This window comes from Mustelus asterias, chromosome 7, assembly GCF_964213995.1.
Source record: "Mustelus asterias chromosome 7, sMusAst1.hap1.1, whole genome shotgun sequence".
Classification (NCBI taxonomy): domain Eukaryota; kingdom Metazoa; phylum Chordata; class Chondrichthyes; order Carcharhiniformes; family Triakidae; genus Mustelus; species Mustelus asterias.
The window spans coordinates 21273769-21285775 of record NC_135807.1 but is presented as its reverse complement, the minus strand read 5'-3'; the positions used below and the strand labels follow the sequence as shown (position 1 = coordinate 21285775).

The following is a 12007-nucleotide window of genomic DNA, read 5'->3' as shown; positions in this document are numbered from 1 at the left end:
ATTCAATCAACGAGGGTCCAGTGAGGGTGTGAAAATGGAACTCCACACCATCAAAGCATCATGGCACAATGGTTAGCACTGCTGCCTCACAGCGCCAGGGACCTGGGTTCAGTTCCCAGCTTGGGTGACTGTCTGTGCAGAGGCTGCACGTTCTCCCCGTGTCTGCATGGGTTTCCTCTGGGTGCTCCGGTTTCTTCCCACAGCCCAAACAAAAGGCTGGTTAAGTGCATCGGCCATGCTAAATTCTCCCTCCGTGTACCCGAACAGGTGCTGGAGTGTGGTGACAAGGGAATTTTCACAGTAATATAATTGCAGTGTTAATGTAAGCCTACTTGTGACTAATAAATAAACTTTAACTCAAAGGGTTCTACAGGTTTTTATTTACCATTCTTAGATTGAAATGTTATTAAGTTTATGAAAAGGTTTGATACTGTTAACATGGACAAATGGAAATGCATTGAGGAGACATTGAGAAAAATTGTGAACTTTGTCACCTGGATAGTAACATGACCGGAGTGGATCATCTCCCAATTGGAGAACCAATCTAATTCACTCACTAGAATAAAAACTAGGCTAATTAGGGAACTGGAGCTGGAGTTGGATGAACTTAGGATCATCAGGGACGCAGAGATGGCCATAGACACAAGCTTTAGGAATACAGTTACTCCGAGGATTGAAAACAGATGGGTGACGGTGAGAGGGGCTGGGAGGAAGCAGTCCGTGCAGGGATCCCCGGTGGTCGTTCCCCTTAGCAACAAGTATTCCGCTTTGGATATAGTTGAGGGGGATGACATACCAGTGGTGAGCCGCAGTGAGAGGATCTCCAGCACTGTGTCCGTCTCTGTGGCTCGGGAGGGAAAGGGGGAGAGCGGGAGGGCGATAGTTATTGGGGACTCGTTAGTTAGAGGGATAGATAGGAGGTTCTGTGGCAGCAAAAGAGACTCACGGATGGTATGTTGCCTACTGGATGCCAAGGTCCGTGATGTCTCAGACCGTGTTTTCCAGATTCTGAAGGGGGAGGGGAAACAGTCACAAGTCGTGGTACACATTGGTACCAATGACATAGGTAAGCGAAGGGACGGGGATTTAAAGCAGGAATTTCTGGAGCTGGGCTGGAAGCTGAGAGCCAAGACGAAACATGTGGTCATCTCTGGTACGTTGCCGGTACCACGTGATAGCGAGTTGAGGAACAGGGAGAGAGTGCAGTTAAATATGTGGTTGCAGGGATGGTGTAGGAGGGAGGGTTTCAGATACGTGGATAATTGGAACACGTTCTGGGGAAGGTGGGACCTGTACAAACAGGACGGGGTGCACCTGAACCAGAGGGGCACCAATATCCTCGGAGGGAAATTTGTTACGGCTCTTCAGGGGGGTTTAAACTAATTTGTCAGGGGAGTGGGAAAGGGAGTTGTAGTCCAGAAGTCAGTGAGGGTGGTGAGGTATTGGGGAAGGTATCAGGGTCAAGGGTGGGTACTGGTAGACAGGAAGGTGGGTTGAAGTGTGTCTACTTCAATGCAAGGAGCATCCGGAACAAGGTAGATGAACTTGGGGCGTGGATTGGTACTTGGGACTACGATGTTGTGGCCATTACGGAGACGTGGGTAGAACAAGGACAGGAATGGTTGTTGGACGTTCCGGGGTATAGATGTTTCACTAAGTGTAGGGAAGCTGGTAAAAGAGGTGGAGGAGTGGCATTGTTAATCAAGGATAGTTTAACGGCTGCGGAAAGGCACTTCGTGGGGGATCTGCACACTGAGGTAATATGGGCTGAAGTTAGAAATAGGAAAGGAGCGGTCACGTTGCTAGGAGTTTACTATAGGCCCCCAAATAGTAATAGAGATGTGGAGGAAGAAATTGCTAAGCAGATTATGGATATGTGTGGGGGTCACAGGGTAGTTGTCATGGGGGACTTTAACTTTCCAAATATTGATTGGAACCTTTGTAGGTCAAATAGTTTGGATGGGGCAGTTTTTGTGCAGTGTGTGCGGGAGGGTTTCCTGACACAATATGTGGATGGGCCGACTAGAGGTGAGGCCACATTGGATTTGGTACTGGGAAATGAACCGGGCCAAGTGTTAGATTTGGTTGTGGGAGAGCAATTTGGAGATAGTGACCACAATTCGGTGTCTTTTGTTATTGCAATGGAGAGGGATAGGGCCGTACGGCAGGGCAAGGTTTACAATTGGGGGAGGGGTAATTATGATGCGATTAGGCAAGAATTAGGGGGCATAAGTTGGGAACAGAAACTGTCAGAGAAAGGAACTAATGAAAAGTGGAATTTTTTCAAGGAACAAATACTGGATGTCCTTGATAGGTATGTTCCTGTCAGGCAGGGAGGAAATGGCCGAGTGGGGGAACCATGGTTCACAAAAGAGGTGGAATGTCTTGTGAAAAGGAAGAGGGAAGCTTATGTAGGGATGAGGAAACAAGGTTCAGATGGCTCGATTGAGGGTTACAAGTTAGCAAGGAATGAGCTGAAAAAGGGGCTTAGGAGAGCTAGGAGGGGACATGAGAAGTCCTTGGCGGGTCGGATCAAGGAAAACCCCAAGGCTTTTTACTCTTATGTGAGGAATAAAAGAATGACCAGGGTGAGGTTAGGGCCGGTCAAGGACAGTAGTGGGAACTTGTGTATGGAGTCAGTAGAGATAGGCGAGGTGATGAATGAATACTTTTCTTCAGTGTTCACCAAGGAGAGGGGCCATGTTTTTGAGGAAGAGAAGCTGTTACAGGCTAATAGGCTGGAGGAAATAGATGTTCGGAGGGAGGATGTCTTGGCAGTTTTGAATAAACAGAAGGTCGATAAGTCCCCTGGGCCTGATGAAATGTATCCTAGGATTCTTTGGGAGGCAAGGGATGAGATTGCAGAGCCTTTGGCGTTGATCTTTGGGTCCTCGCTGTCCACGGGGATGGTGCCAGAGGACTGGAGAATGGCGAATGTTGTTCCTCTGTTTAAGAAAGGGAATAGAAATGACCCTGGTAATTATAGACCGGTTAGTCTTACTTCGGTGGTTGGTAAATTGATGGAAAGGGTCCTTAGGGATGGGATTTACGACCATTTAGAAAGATGCGGATTAATCCGAGATAGTCAGCACGGATTCGTGAAGGGCAAGTCGTGCCTCACAAATTTGATAGAATTTTTTGAGGAGGTAACTAAGTGTGTTGATGAAGGTAGGGCAGTTGATGTCATATACATGGATTTTAGTAAGGCGTTTGATAAGGTCCCCCATGGTCGGCTTATGATGAAAGTGAGGAGGTGTGGGATAGAGGGAAAGTTGGCCGATTGGATAGGCAACTGGCTGTCTGACTGAAGACAGAGGGTGGTGGTCGATGGAAAATTTTCGGATTGGAGGCAGGTTGCTAGCGGTGTGCCGCAGGGATCAGTGCTTGGTCCTCTGCTCTTTGTGATTTTTATTAATGACTTAGAGGAGGGGGCTGAAGGGTGGATCAGTAAATTTGCTGATGACACCAAGATTGGTGGAGTAGTGGATGAGGTGGAGGGCTGTTGTAGGCTGCAAAGAGACATAGATAGGATGCAAAGCTGGGCTGAAAAATGGCAAATGGAGTTTAACCCTGATAAATGTGAGGTGATTCATTTTGGTAGGACTAATTTAAATGTGGATTACAGGGTCAAAGGTAGGGTTCTGAAGACTGTGGAGGAACAGAGAGATCTTGGGGTCCATATCCACAGATCTCTAAAGGTTGCCACTCAAGTGGATAGAGCTGTGAAGAAGGCCTGTAGTGTGTTAGCTTTTATTAACAGGGGGTTGGAGTTTAAGAGCTGTGGGGTTATGCTGCAACTGTACAGGACCTTGGTGAGACCACATTTGGAATATTGTGTGCAGTTCTGGTCACCTCACTATAGGAAGGATGTGGAAGCGCTGGAAGGAGTGCAGAGGAGATTTACCAGGATGCTGCCTGGTTTGGAGGGTAGGTCATATGAGGAAAGGTTGAGGGAGCTAGGGCTATTCTCTCTGGAGCGGAGGAGGCTGAGGGGAGACTTAATAGAGGTGTATAAAATGATGAAGGGGATAGATAGAGTGAACGTTCAAAGACTATTTCCTCGGGTGGATGGAGCTATTACAAGGGGGCATAACTATAGGGTTCGTGGTGGGAGATACAGGACGGATATCAGAGGTAGGTTCTTTACGCAGAGAGTGGTTGGGGTGTGGAATGGACTGCCTGCAGTGATAGTGGAGTCAGACACTTTAGAAACATTTAAGCGGTTATTGGACAGGCACATGGAGCACACCAGGATGATAGGGAGTGGGATAGCTTGATCTTGGTTTCAGATAAAGCTCGGCACAACATCGTGGGCCGAAGGGCCTGTTCTGTGCTGTACTGTTCTATGTAATTCTACAGTCAATGGATGATCTGCTTGGGTGGCGATGGTCAAAATGACCCTCATTTAGTGCTGGTTACTAGTGGTTGGCAATGCCTTCCTGCTCCCAGTGGTCTTTTCCATATGAACTAAAATAGTTCTTGTCTTGTTGCAGATCACCCAAAAGAGCAGCCATGCAGAATGCAACAGTGGAACCAAATCTTGCGAATGTGACCACGACCAGCCCCAGCAACGCAACTCACAACCACAAGGAACCCTACCTACACAAACTAGCGCATCTCGATGAAGCGCTATACAACGATTACTACAGTCTGTGGCTTGCCTTAATGATCATTAATGTTATCATATTCGTAGTTGGCATTGTACTCAACGGTGTTGCATTGTACGTATTCTGTTTTCGTACCAAGACTAAAACAACGTCTGTCATCTACACCATAAACCTAGTAATCACCGATTTGATGGTGGGATTCTCCTTGCCAACCAGGATAATAATGTATTACAGCGGTGGTGAATGCCTGACCTGTTCCTTTGTGCACATTTTCAGCTATTTTGTGAATATGTACTGCAGCATTCTGTTCCTAACCTGCATCTGTGTGGACAGGTATCTGGCTATAGTCCAAGCGGAAGCCTCACGCAAGTGGAGGAACCCCCATTACGCCAAAGGGATTTGCGTTTTCATCTGGCTCTTTGCCATTATCGTCACCTACTCCATCCTCACCACTGCAATTAAGTACGCCTCTTGTTGCCTGTCCAAGCTCTTTGCTCTGACGGTGTTTGAATACTTTCTGCCTTTAGTGATCATCACGGTCTTCACAATTAGGATCATGTGTGCCCTGGCCAAGCCAAACCTCATGCAGCAGAGTAGGGAGAGGCGCATGAGAGCTGTCCAGCTTCTGGTCACTGTACTGGTTATCTTCATGATCTGTTTCACGCCTTTTCATGTCCGTCAGGTTGTGGTCTACGCAAACCCTAAGCTGCCCCATCACATCAGCCTCATTGTCTACCATGTCACAGTGACCCTGAGTAGCCTCAACAGCTGCTTGGACCCTATTGTCTACTGCTTTGTCACCAACAACTTCCAGTCCACTATGAGGAACATCTTCGTCAAGTATGAGCCTGAACAGAACAGCGGAGAGGTCATCAGTGCACAGAAGAGCTCCAAGGTGTCCACAGCAAAGACGGTAGTTTCAGCTATGGTGATGAATGGTCCTGCACTGGACAGTGAACAATGAACAGATCATGCAACATCTTGCAACTCAACTATAAAGATGAGAGGCCTTTCATGTCTCAAGATTTTGTCGTGACTTTGCTTTGTGTTACACTTTGTGCCTTGATGTTCATCATACATTATTTTGTAGAGTTAAGGTGAAATTTACTCAAGGTATCCTTCATGAGAAAAGAATGGCAGGTCTGGCTTTCTTTATTTGGGTTATGTTCCATTAGTTGTAAAACAATATGGTGCTGGCAGACAAAGGAAAGAGAAACAAAGTCTTAATGTTTGGCTCATTGGTTTATAATATGGGACAGGAACCCTTGGCCCTCAACCAAGTACAGTGGAAAATCTTTGTTCTACTCGCAATAACAAAAATGTGGTTTTCAGTGTTTATAGGGCTGTCTGCTCTACCTTTCCATTCTTACAATTTCACCTCAGTGAATGTGTGTATGTATGACTTGCCTGGAAAATGTTGAATATATTTTGCGAAACATTCTCTAATTTATTAACTTCAAATGTGTGCATAAAATGTTACAAAGTCATGTAGATATAAAATGGCCATGGGATGTTATCCTTGGGTAGATGGGATGACGTGATTAGCATTCAGACCTCCATTTTCCCAGTACCTCCCTGTTTCTGGCTCAGAGTAATGGCCATATAAAATAATTAAAGGGTCAGAGTCTGAACCTATCAATAGATAGTTTCAGAATAAAATAAAAGTAGAAAGTGCTAGAAAAACTCAAGAGGTCTGACAGCATCTGTGGGGAGAGAAACAGATTTTTTTCTCTTTATTCTTTCACGAGATGTGGACATCGCTGGCAAGGCCAGCATTTGTTGCCCATCTCTAATTCCCCATGAACTGAATGGCTTACATTTCAGAGTACAGTTAAGAGCCAACCACATTGCTGTGGGTCTGGAGTCAATTGTAGGCCAGATCAGGTAAGGATGGCAGATTTCCTTCCCTAAAGGGCATTAGCGAACAAGTTGTGTTTTTACAACAATCGATGGAGGATTTATATTACTGGTTTATTAATTAAGATTATTTGCCACCATCCGTCGTGGTGGCACTTGAAGCGACATGGCCAGAGCAGTAGCCTGGGCCTCTGAATCACATGTGACGTTACCATTTCACACTGTCTTCCCAAAACGCTTCATTAACGTTTTGAGTCCGAAATGACTCTTCTTCGGAACTCCAGCACTTTATTGTTTTTCCAGCACTTTCTGCATTTATTTCAGATCTCCAGCAGCCATAGCATCTTGCTTTTATTTTAGAGATAATTTCAGTTTGACAAGCTGGGAAGAACAAGAGATCATTTCTTTTGAACCACACAAGAGTAGGAATAGGTTTGACGCCAGGCAGTTTTTCTTGCAGGAGTGAGGTTTGCTGGTTAATGAGGAGTCTCTGCATGTCTTCAAAAAGGGCTCAGGCCCAGTTCTTGGCTGGGACAGTGATCATATATCATAAAAGGTGATTTTGCGGTTAATGGACAATGTAGTCTGTTTCCTGGACTGGTTTCAAACAGTTGAAGGGTTTGGAGGAGAATCTTCCAGATTTAATTCTCTCTATGTGCCTGGGTTTCTTTTCCTGTTTTCTTTTTTGCTTTTCCCAGGATCTCACATAGCCACTGGGGTTAGGAAGTGTACGGTCATGATGCTTCGTCCATCCATCGTGAGTGTGGGCCAGTTGTTCCTTCCCTGCCCATCATTTTGATTCACATTTAATGCCACAGTTATTACAACTTTAAAAATTCTGCCCTATTTGTGAAAGAAAACATTGATGCCGACCAAATAGTACCGCTGTGTTTGATTGGGTTACATAGGCACCGAAGGATCCAGAAAATAGCCTCAAGCATGGTCTCAGGAAAAATAAAATCCTAATAAGTTTTGAACTTAGCTTTGACAACTGTTGATCTGCTTAATCACCCCCTCACCTCCACCTTTGATGTCAACAGCCCCAAGGAGGACATATTGCCTCCCCATTCTGGTTGCCACCTCTGGGACGGCCCCTGTATTCACTCCCGTAACTCCATGGGGCACAAATTGGAATGCATATTGTGAGTCATTTGTCATCAGGTATGGCTTAGACTGGGTGAAACCTGTACAAAAAAAAACCTACCCATTATCTCCTGTTCCTCTTACACTTTAAATTTACTTTTTTTTTACTTTGTTGTTCGATATACTTTGACCCGTTAAACAAAATTCTGGGCTAATGGTATTTTTTGAAAGAAGATTTCTTTTTGTGTCACTCAGAGCACATTACTTGCACTGGAGCCAAAGGAGGATTTTTTAAAAATTTGCTTTATTATTGCCACATGTATTGGGATACAGTGAAAAGTATTGTTTCTTGCGCACTATACAGACAAAGCATACCATTCATAGAGCACCTAGGGGAGAAGGAAAGGAGAGGGTGCAGAATATGGTGTTGCAGTCACAGATAGGATGTAGAGAAAGATCAGCTTAGTATAAGGTAGGTCCATTCAAAAGTCTGATGGCAGCAGGGCAGAAGCTGTTCTTAGGTCGGTTAGTACGTATTCCCAGACCTTTGTATTCTTTTTCCAACAGAGGAAGGTGGAAGAGAGTATGTCCAGGGTGAGTGGGATCCTTGATTATGTTGGCTGCTTTTCCCTTTTCCGAGGCAGCAGGAAGTGTAGATGGTTTATGAAAAATTATGCTTTTCATATTTAATATGCACTGGTATACAGCTGTACTCCAATAAGAGACAATTATGTCACCGAGCAGTGAAATCACTTTGTGCTGATGTAGTCATGGGTCTTGCATGAAATTGAGGAAATATAAGGTGGGAACAAGATGAAGTCATTTAAATCAGTGATATGCAGAGTTTTTAGTTTTCCATTTGTACCACAACAGCATGGTCATTGGTGCTTTGACGCTGTCCACTTTATTTCCCAAAACTCGTTAAATAGGATTGTAATTTACTTGTAAATCCATGACCAGTGGACCCACACTCTCAGATGCAACAATAATGTGCAGAAAGATTAGTCAAGTGTCAAACCAGGCAAATGGCTGAAATAAAAGTTAGCTACCCATTATATATTTTAGTTACCAACACCAGTTCTGTTACATTGGCAATGCTGCGGATTGCATCAGGTGAAAGTATTTATATTGCCCTTTTCTTCTCCTACTTCTCCTGATTAGCCCATTTGAACTGCAAGTACATGGGTAACTATTTCCAATGTGGGAGGCAAGTAATTCAAGATGTTAGTTTTATCCACATCCCACTCCTGCCATTCTGGGCACTTGTTTGTTATTCAGTGATGCATTCAATGGTGCATCTAAAAGCTGACAAAACAACCTTAGACCTTGCTTCATATTCAAGTTTCCAAATTGGATAGCCAATTAATATAATAAAAATACAGCTCACTGGACTATTGATGTTTCGCCATCAGATACCATCAGCAACGAACAGATAAAATTTCATTTATCTTGGGACAAAACAACATTAGCCTTTGGTCTCCACAGATGACTTCACTGTCTCAGTGTTATCTGATGCAGGATATATTAAATGAATTTACTCATGGGCATCAAGAGTTGGGACGTTATCTTCAACACAACTCTAACAATCTTTCAAATCTGGACTTTAGGTTAAATGTGGATAGAGAGATATTAGCTTTGGAGGGGGTACAGAGAAGGTTCACCAGGTTGATTCCGGAGATGAGGGGGTTAGCTTATGAGGAGAGATTGAGTAGACTGGGCCTGTGTTCATTGGAGTTTAGAAGGTTGAGGGGAGATCTTATAGAGACATATAAGATAATGAAGGGGCTAGACAGGGTAGAAGCAGCGAGGTTATTTCCACTTACAATGGAAACAAGAACAAGGGGGCATAGCCTCAAAATACGGGGGAGTCAATTTAGAATAGAGTTGAGGAGGAACTTCTTCTCCCAGAGGGTAGTGAATCTTTGGAATTCTCTGCCCAATGAAGCAGTAGAGGCTACCTCGTTAAATGTGTTTAAGTCACAGATAGATAGGTTTTTAGCCAATAAGGGAATTAAGGGTTATGGGGAGCGGGCGGGTAAGTGGGACTGAACCCGCTATCAGATCAGCCATGATCTTATTGAATGGCGGAGCAGGCTTGAGGGGCTAGATGGCCTACTCCTGCTCCAATTTCCTATGTTCTTATGAGTTTCCTTTAGCTCTCCAGCCCTCTAATTGTTAATGTTCCAACATTTTTGCCAGTCTGACTCCCTCCCTCCATTACTGGATTCCTGCAGCGTGAGGTATGGGAAGTTAAATAAACAGTTTCGCAATCACTGATCTCGCAGGGCAACTAAATGAGATGTGCATGTTCCGGGTAGCTTGTGGCATCTAAAGTTAAAATTAAATGCTGAGGAAGTGAATGCCATCCTGCTTTCACTATCACGACACTCATCTACTGAGAATGTCAAGCACTCCATTCAAATACTATAGCATAAATGATTCAAACATGTTAAAGAAGCAATTCCCATTGAAAATGCTACAAACCTGAAATAAAAACAACAAACTCTACAAAGATCGGTTGGTGTCTAAGAAGAGAAAGCAGATTAAGGTTTTAGACGTGGATCCTTCATCAGAACAATATAAATGCATTGAGTATTATGGTTAAAATATTCTCCATGCTAACAACTACATGGAGCAAGTTTGTGGTAGAATATATTTTGGTAGTGATTTTATATTTTAAATAGATATAACAATGTTTAATAATCTTAATCTCATAAGGGTTACATTTATTGACTTCTGTACATAGTCTGTGAAATTCATGTGTGAGCCATTAGTCCTGAAATCACAGGAAACATACTTGTAGAAAAGCAATGATTAATTTTTGATTTGTCAGCAAGATGTCCAAACTTTCAAAATAATTGTACCTATGTGAAATGTTTAAGTCTGTAATACATTGATTATTCATGCTGCGGCACTTTCCAAGTTGGGTTAGAATGTGGACTACTATATGTGCTCAATGGTTTATGTATTCAACATCCACTGCAAACCAAGCAGCATTGACCCTCTTCAGTGACTGTTGTCCCACGTGGCATTCAAGTGATATTGCTTGGGACCAATGGACCTAAAGTTTAAGTACTATTCACTTTTGACCCCTAATCGTTTGTACCGACACATGTCAATGTTTCATTTTCTATATTCCCCCAAATTCTATGATATGATGCATTGCAGATAAGGGAATGATAAAAAAAAATCAGTGTGCATATGGCAAATTCGACTTAAATTAAATGAATCTTTCACAAGTAGCATTAAGGATGGCACGATGGCACAGTGGTTAGCACTGCTGCCTCACAGCGCCAGGGACCCGGATTTCATTCCCGGCTTGGGTCACTGCCTGTGTGGAGTTTGCACATTCTCTCCGTGTCTGCATGGGTTTCTTCTGGGTGCTCCGGTTTCCTCCCACAGTCCAAAGATGTGCAGCTTAGGTGGATTGGCCATGCTAAATTGCCCCTTAGTGTCAGGGGACTAGCTAGGGTAAATGTGTGGGGTTGTGGGGATGTGGGGCCTGGGTGGGATTGTGGTCGGTGCAGACTCGATGGGCCGGGTGGCTTCCTTCTGCACTGTAGGATTCTATGGTTAAAAGTCTTCAGCTTGGTAATGTCTCCAAGTCTAAAGGTCATAGTCTCACAACTTGGAAGCTGAACTTTTGTGAAATATAAATCCACACCTTGTCCCTGCCTTGCAGGTGATTTCAAAGATCCCACGGCATTGGTTGTAGTTGAAAAAGAACAGCAAGTTCTATTAATGCAATGCCTTTGCCAACATTCCTCCTTCAATCGACATGGAAAATACAATCAATTTTCTCCTTTAGATGTATTAACGAACATGCATTGTTAAAACATAAGTTGCTGAATCACCCACCAAATGCTCCTGAACTATTGTCAGTAGAATTCCGTACATACTTCACTGGTTCTTCATCAAATCCCACAACAGGAAATGACCATTGATGTAAAACATGTCATGTATATATCGAAAAGCTATGCTATTGCTAATTTACGGTTGAATTAATAAAGTTATATTTATGTTAGCATTTCCTTTAAGAGTTTTGAAATTTGATCTAAAAGTATCTAATGGGAAGTTGGATGGTACATGCACCAATGCAAGACAACAGTCATCTGTGGCCACTGAGTCAGGTTAACATTCGGATTGACTAAGCAGCTCAGGCACTGGCCATTAAAGTTTATTTATTAGTCACAAGTAGGCTTACATCAGCACTGCAACGTTACTGCAAAGTTACTGTGAAAATTCCCTAGTCGCCACACTCTGGCACCTGTTTGGGAAAAACCTTGTTAGTGGATCAAGTTGGATCCCAGAAATTATTGTCCCTGAGACTCTCGTACCAAGTAGACATGGAGAGATGGATTGTTTGTAAAAACGTGAGATACTTGAGGAGTAGAGAGAGATGGTCTAGCCATCAATGTTGCCATCAAGAAATGCTTTCAAACCCATAAACACCGAAGTAC

At 43.6% G+C, this 12007-nt stretch overlaps 1 protein-coding gene across 1 annotated transcript in view; it reads left to right on the top strand.

Annotated features, from left to right (window-relative positions):
• gpr20 (G protein-coupled receptor 20) overlaps positions 1 to 11567 on the top strand; it is a 63747-nt gene extending 52180 nt beyond the window's left edge. The window contains exon 2 of the mRNA XM_078215737.1: positions 4494 to 11567. Coding sequence (XP_078071863.1) covers positions 4513 to 5571 — 1059 coding nt within the window. The 5' untranslated portion in view covers positions 4494 to 4512 and the 3' untranslated portion in view covers positions 5572 to 11567. The remainder of the gene's footprint in view (positions 1 to 4493) is intronic.
• Positions 11568 to 12007: the final 440 nt, after the last annotated feature.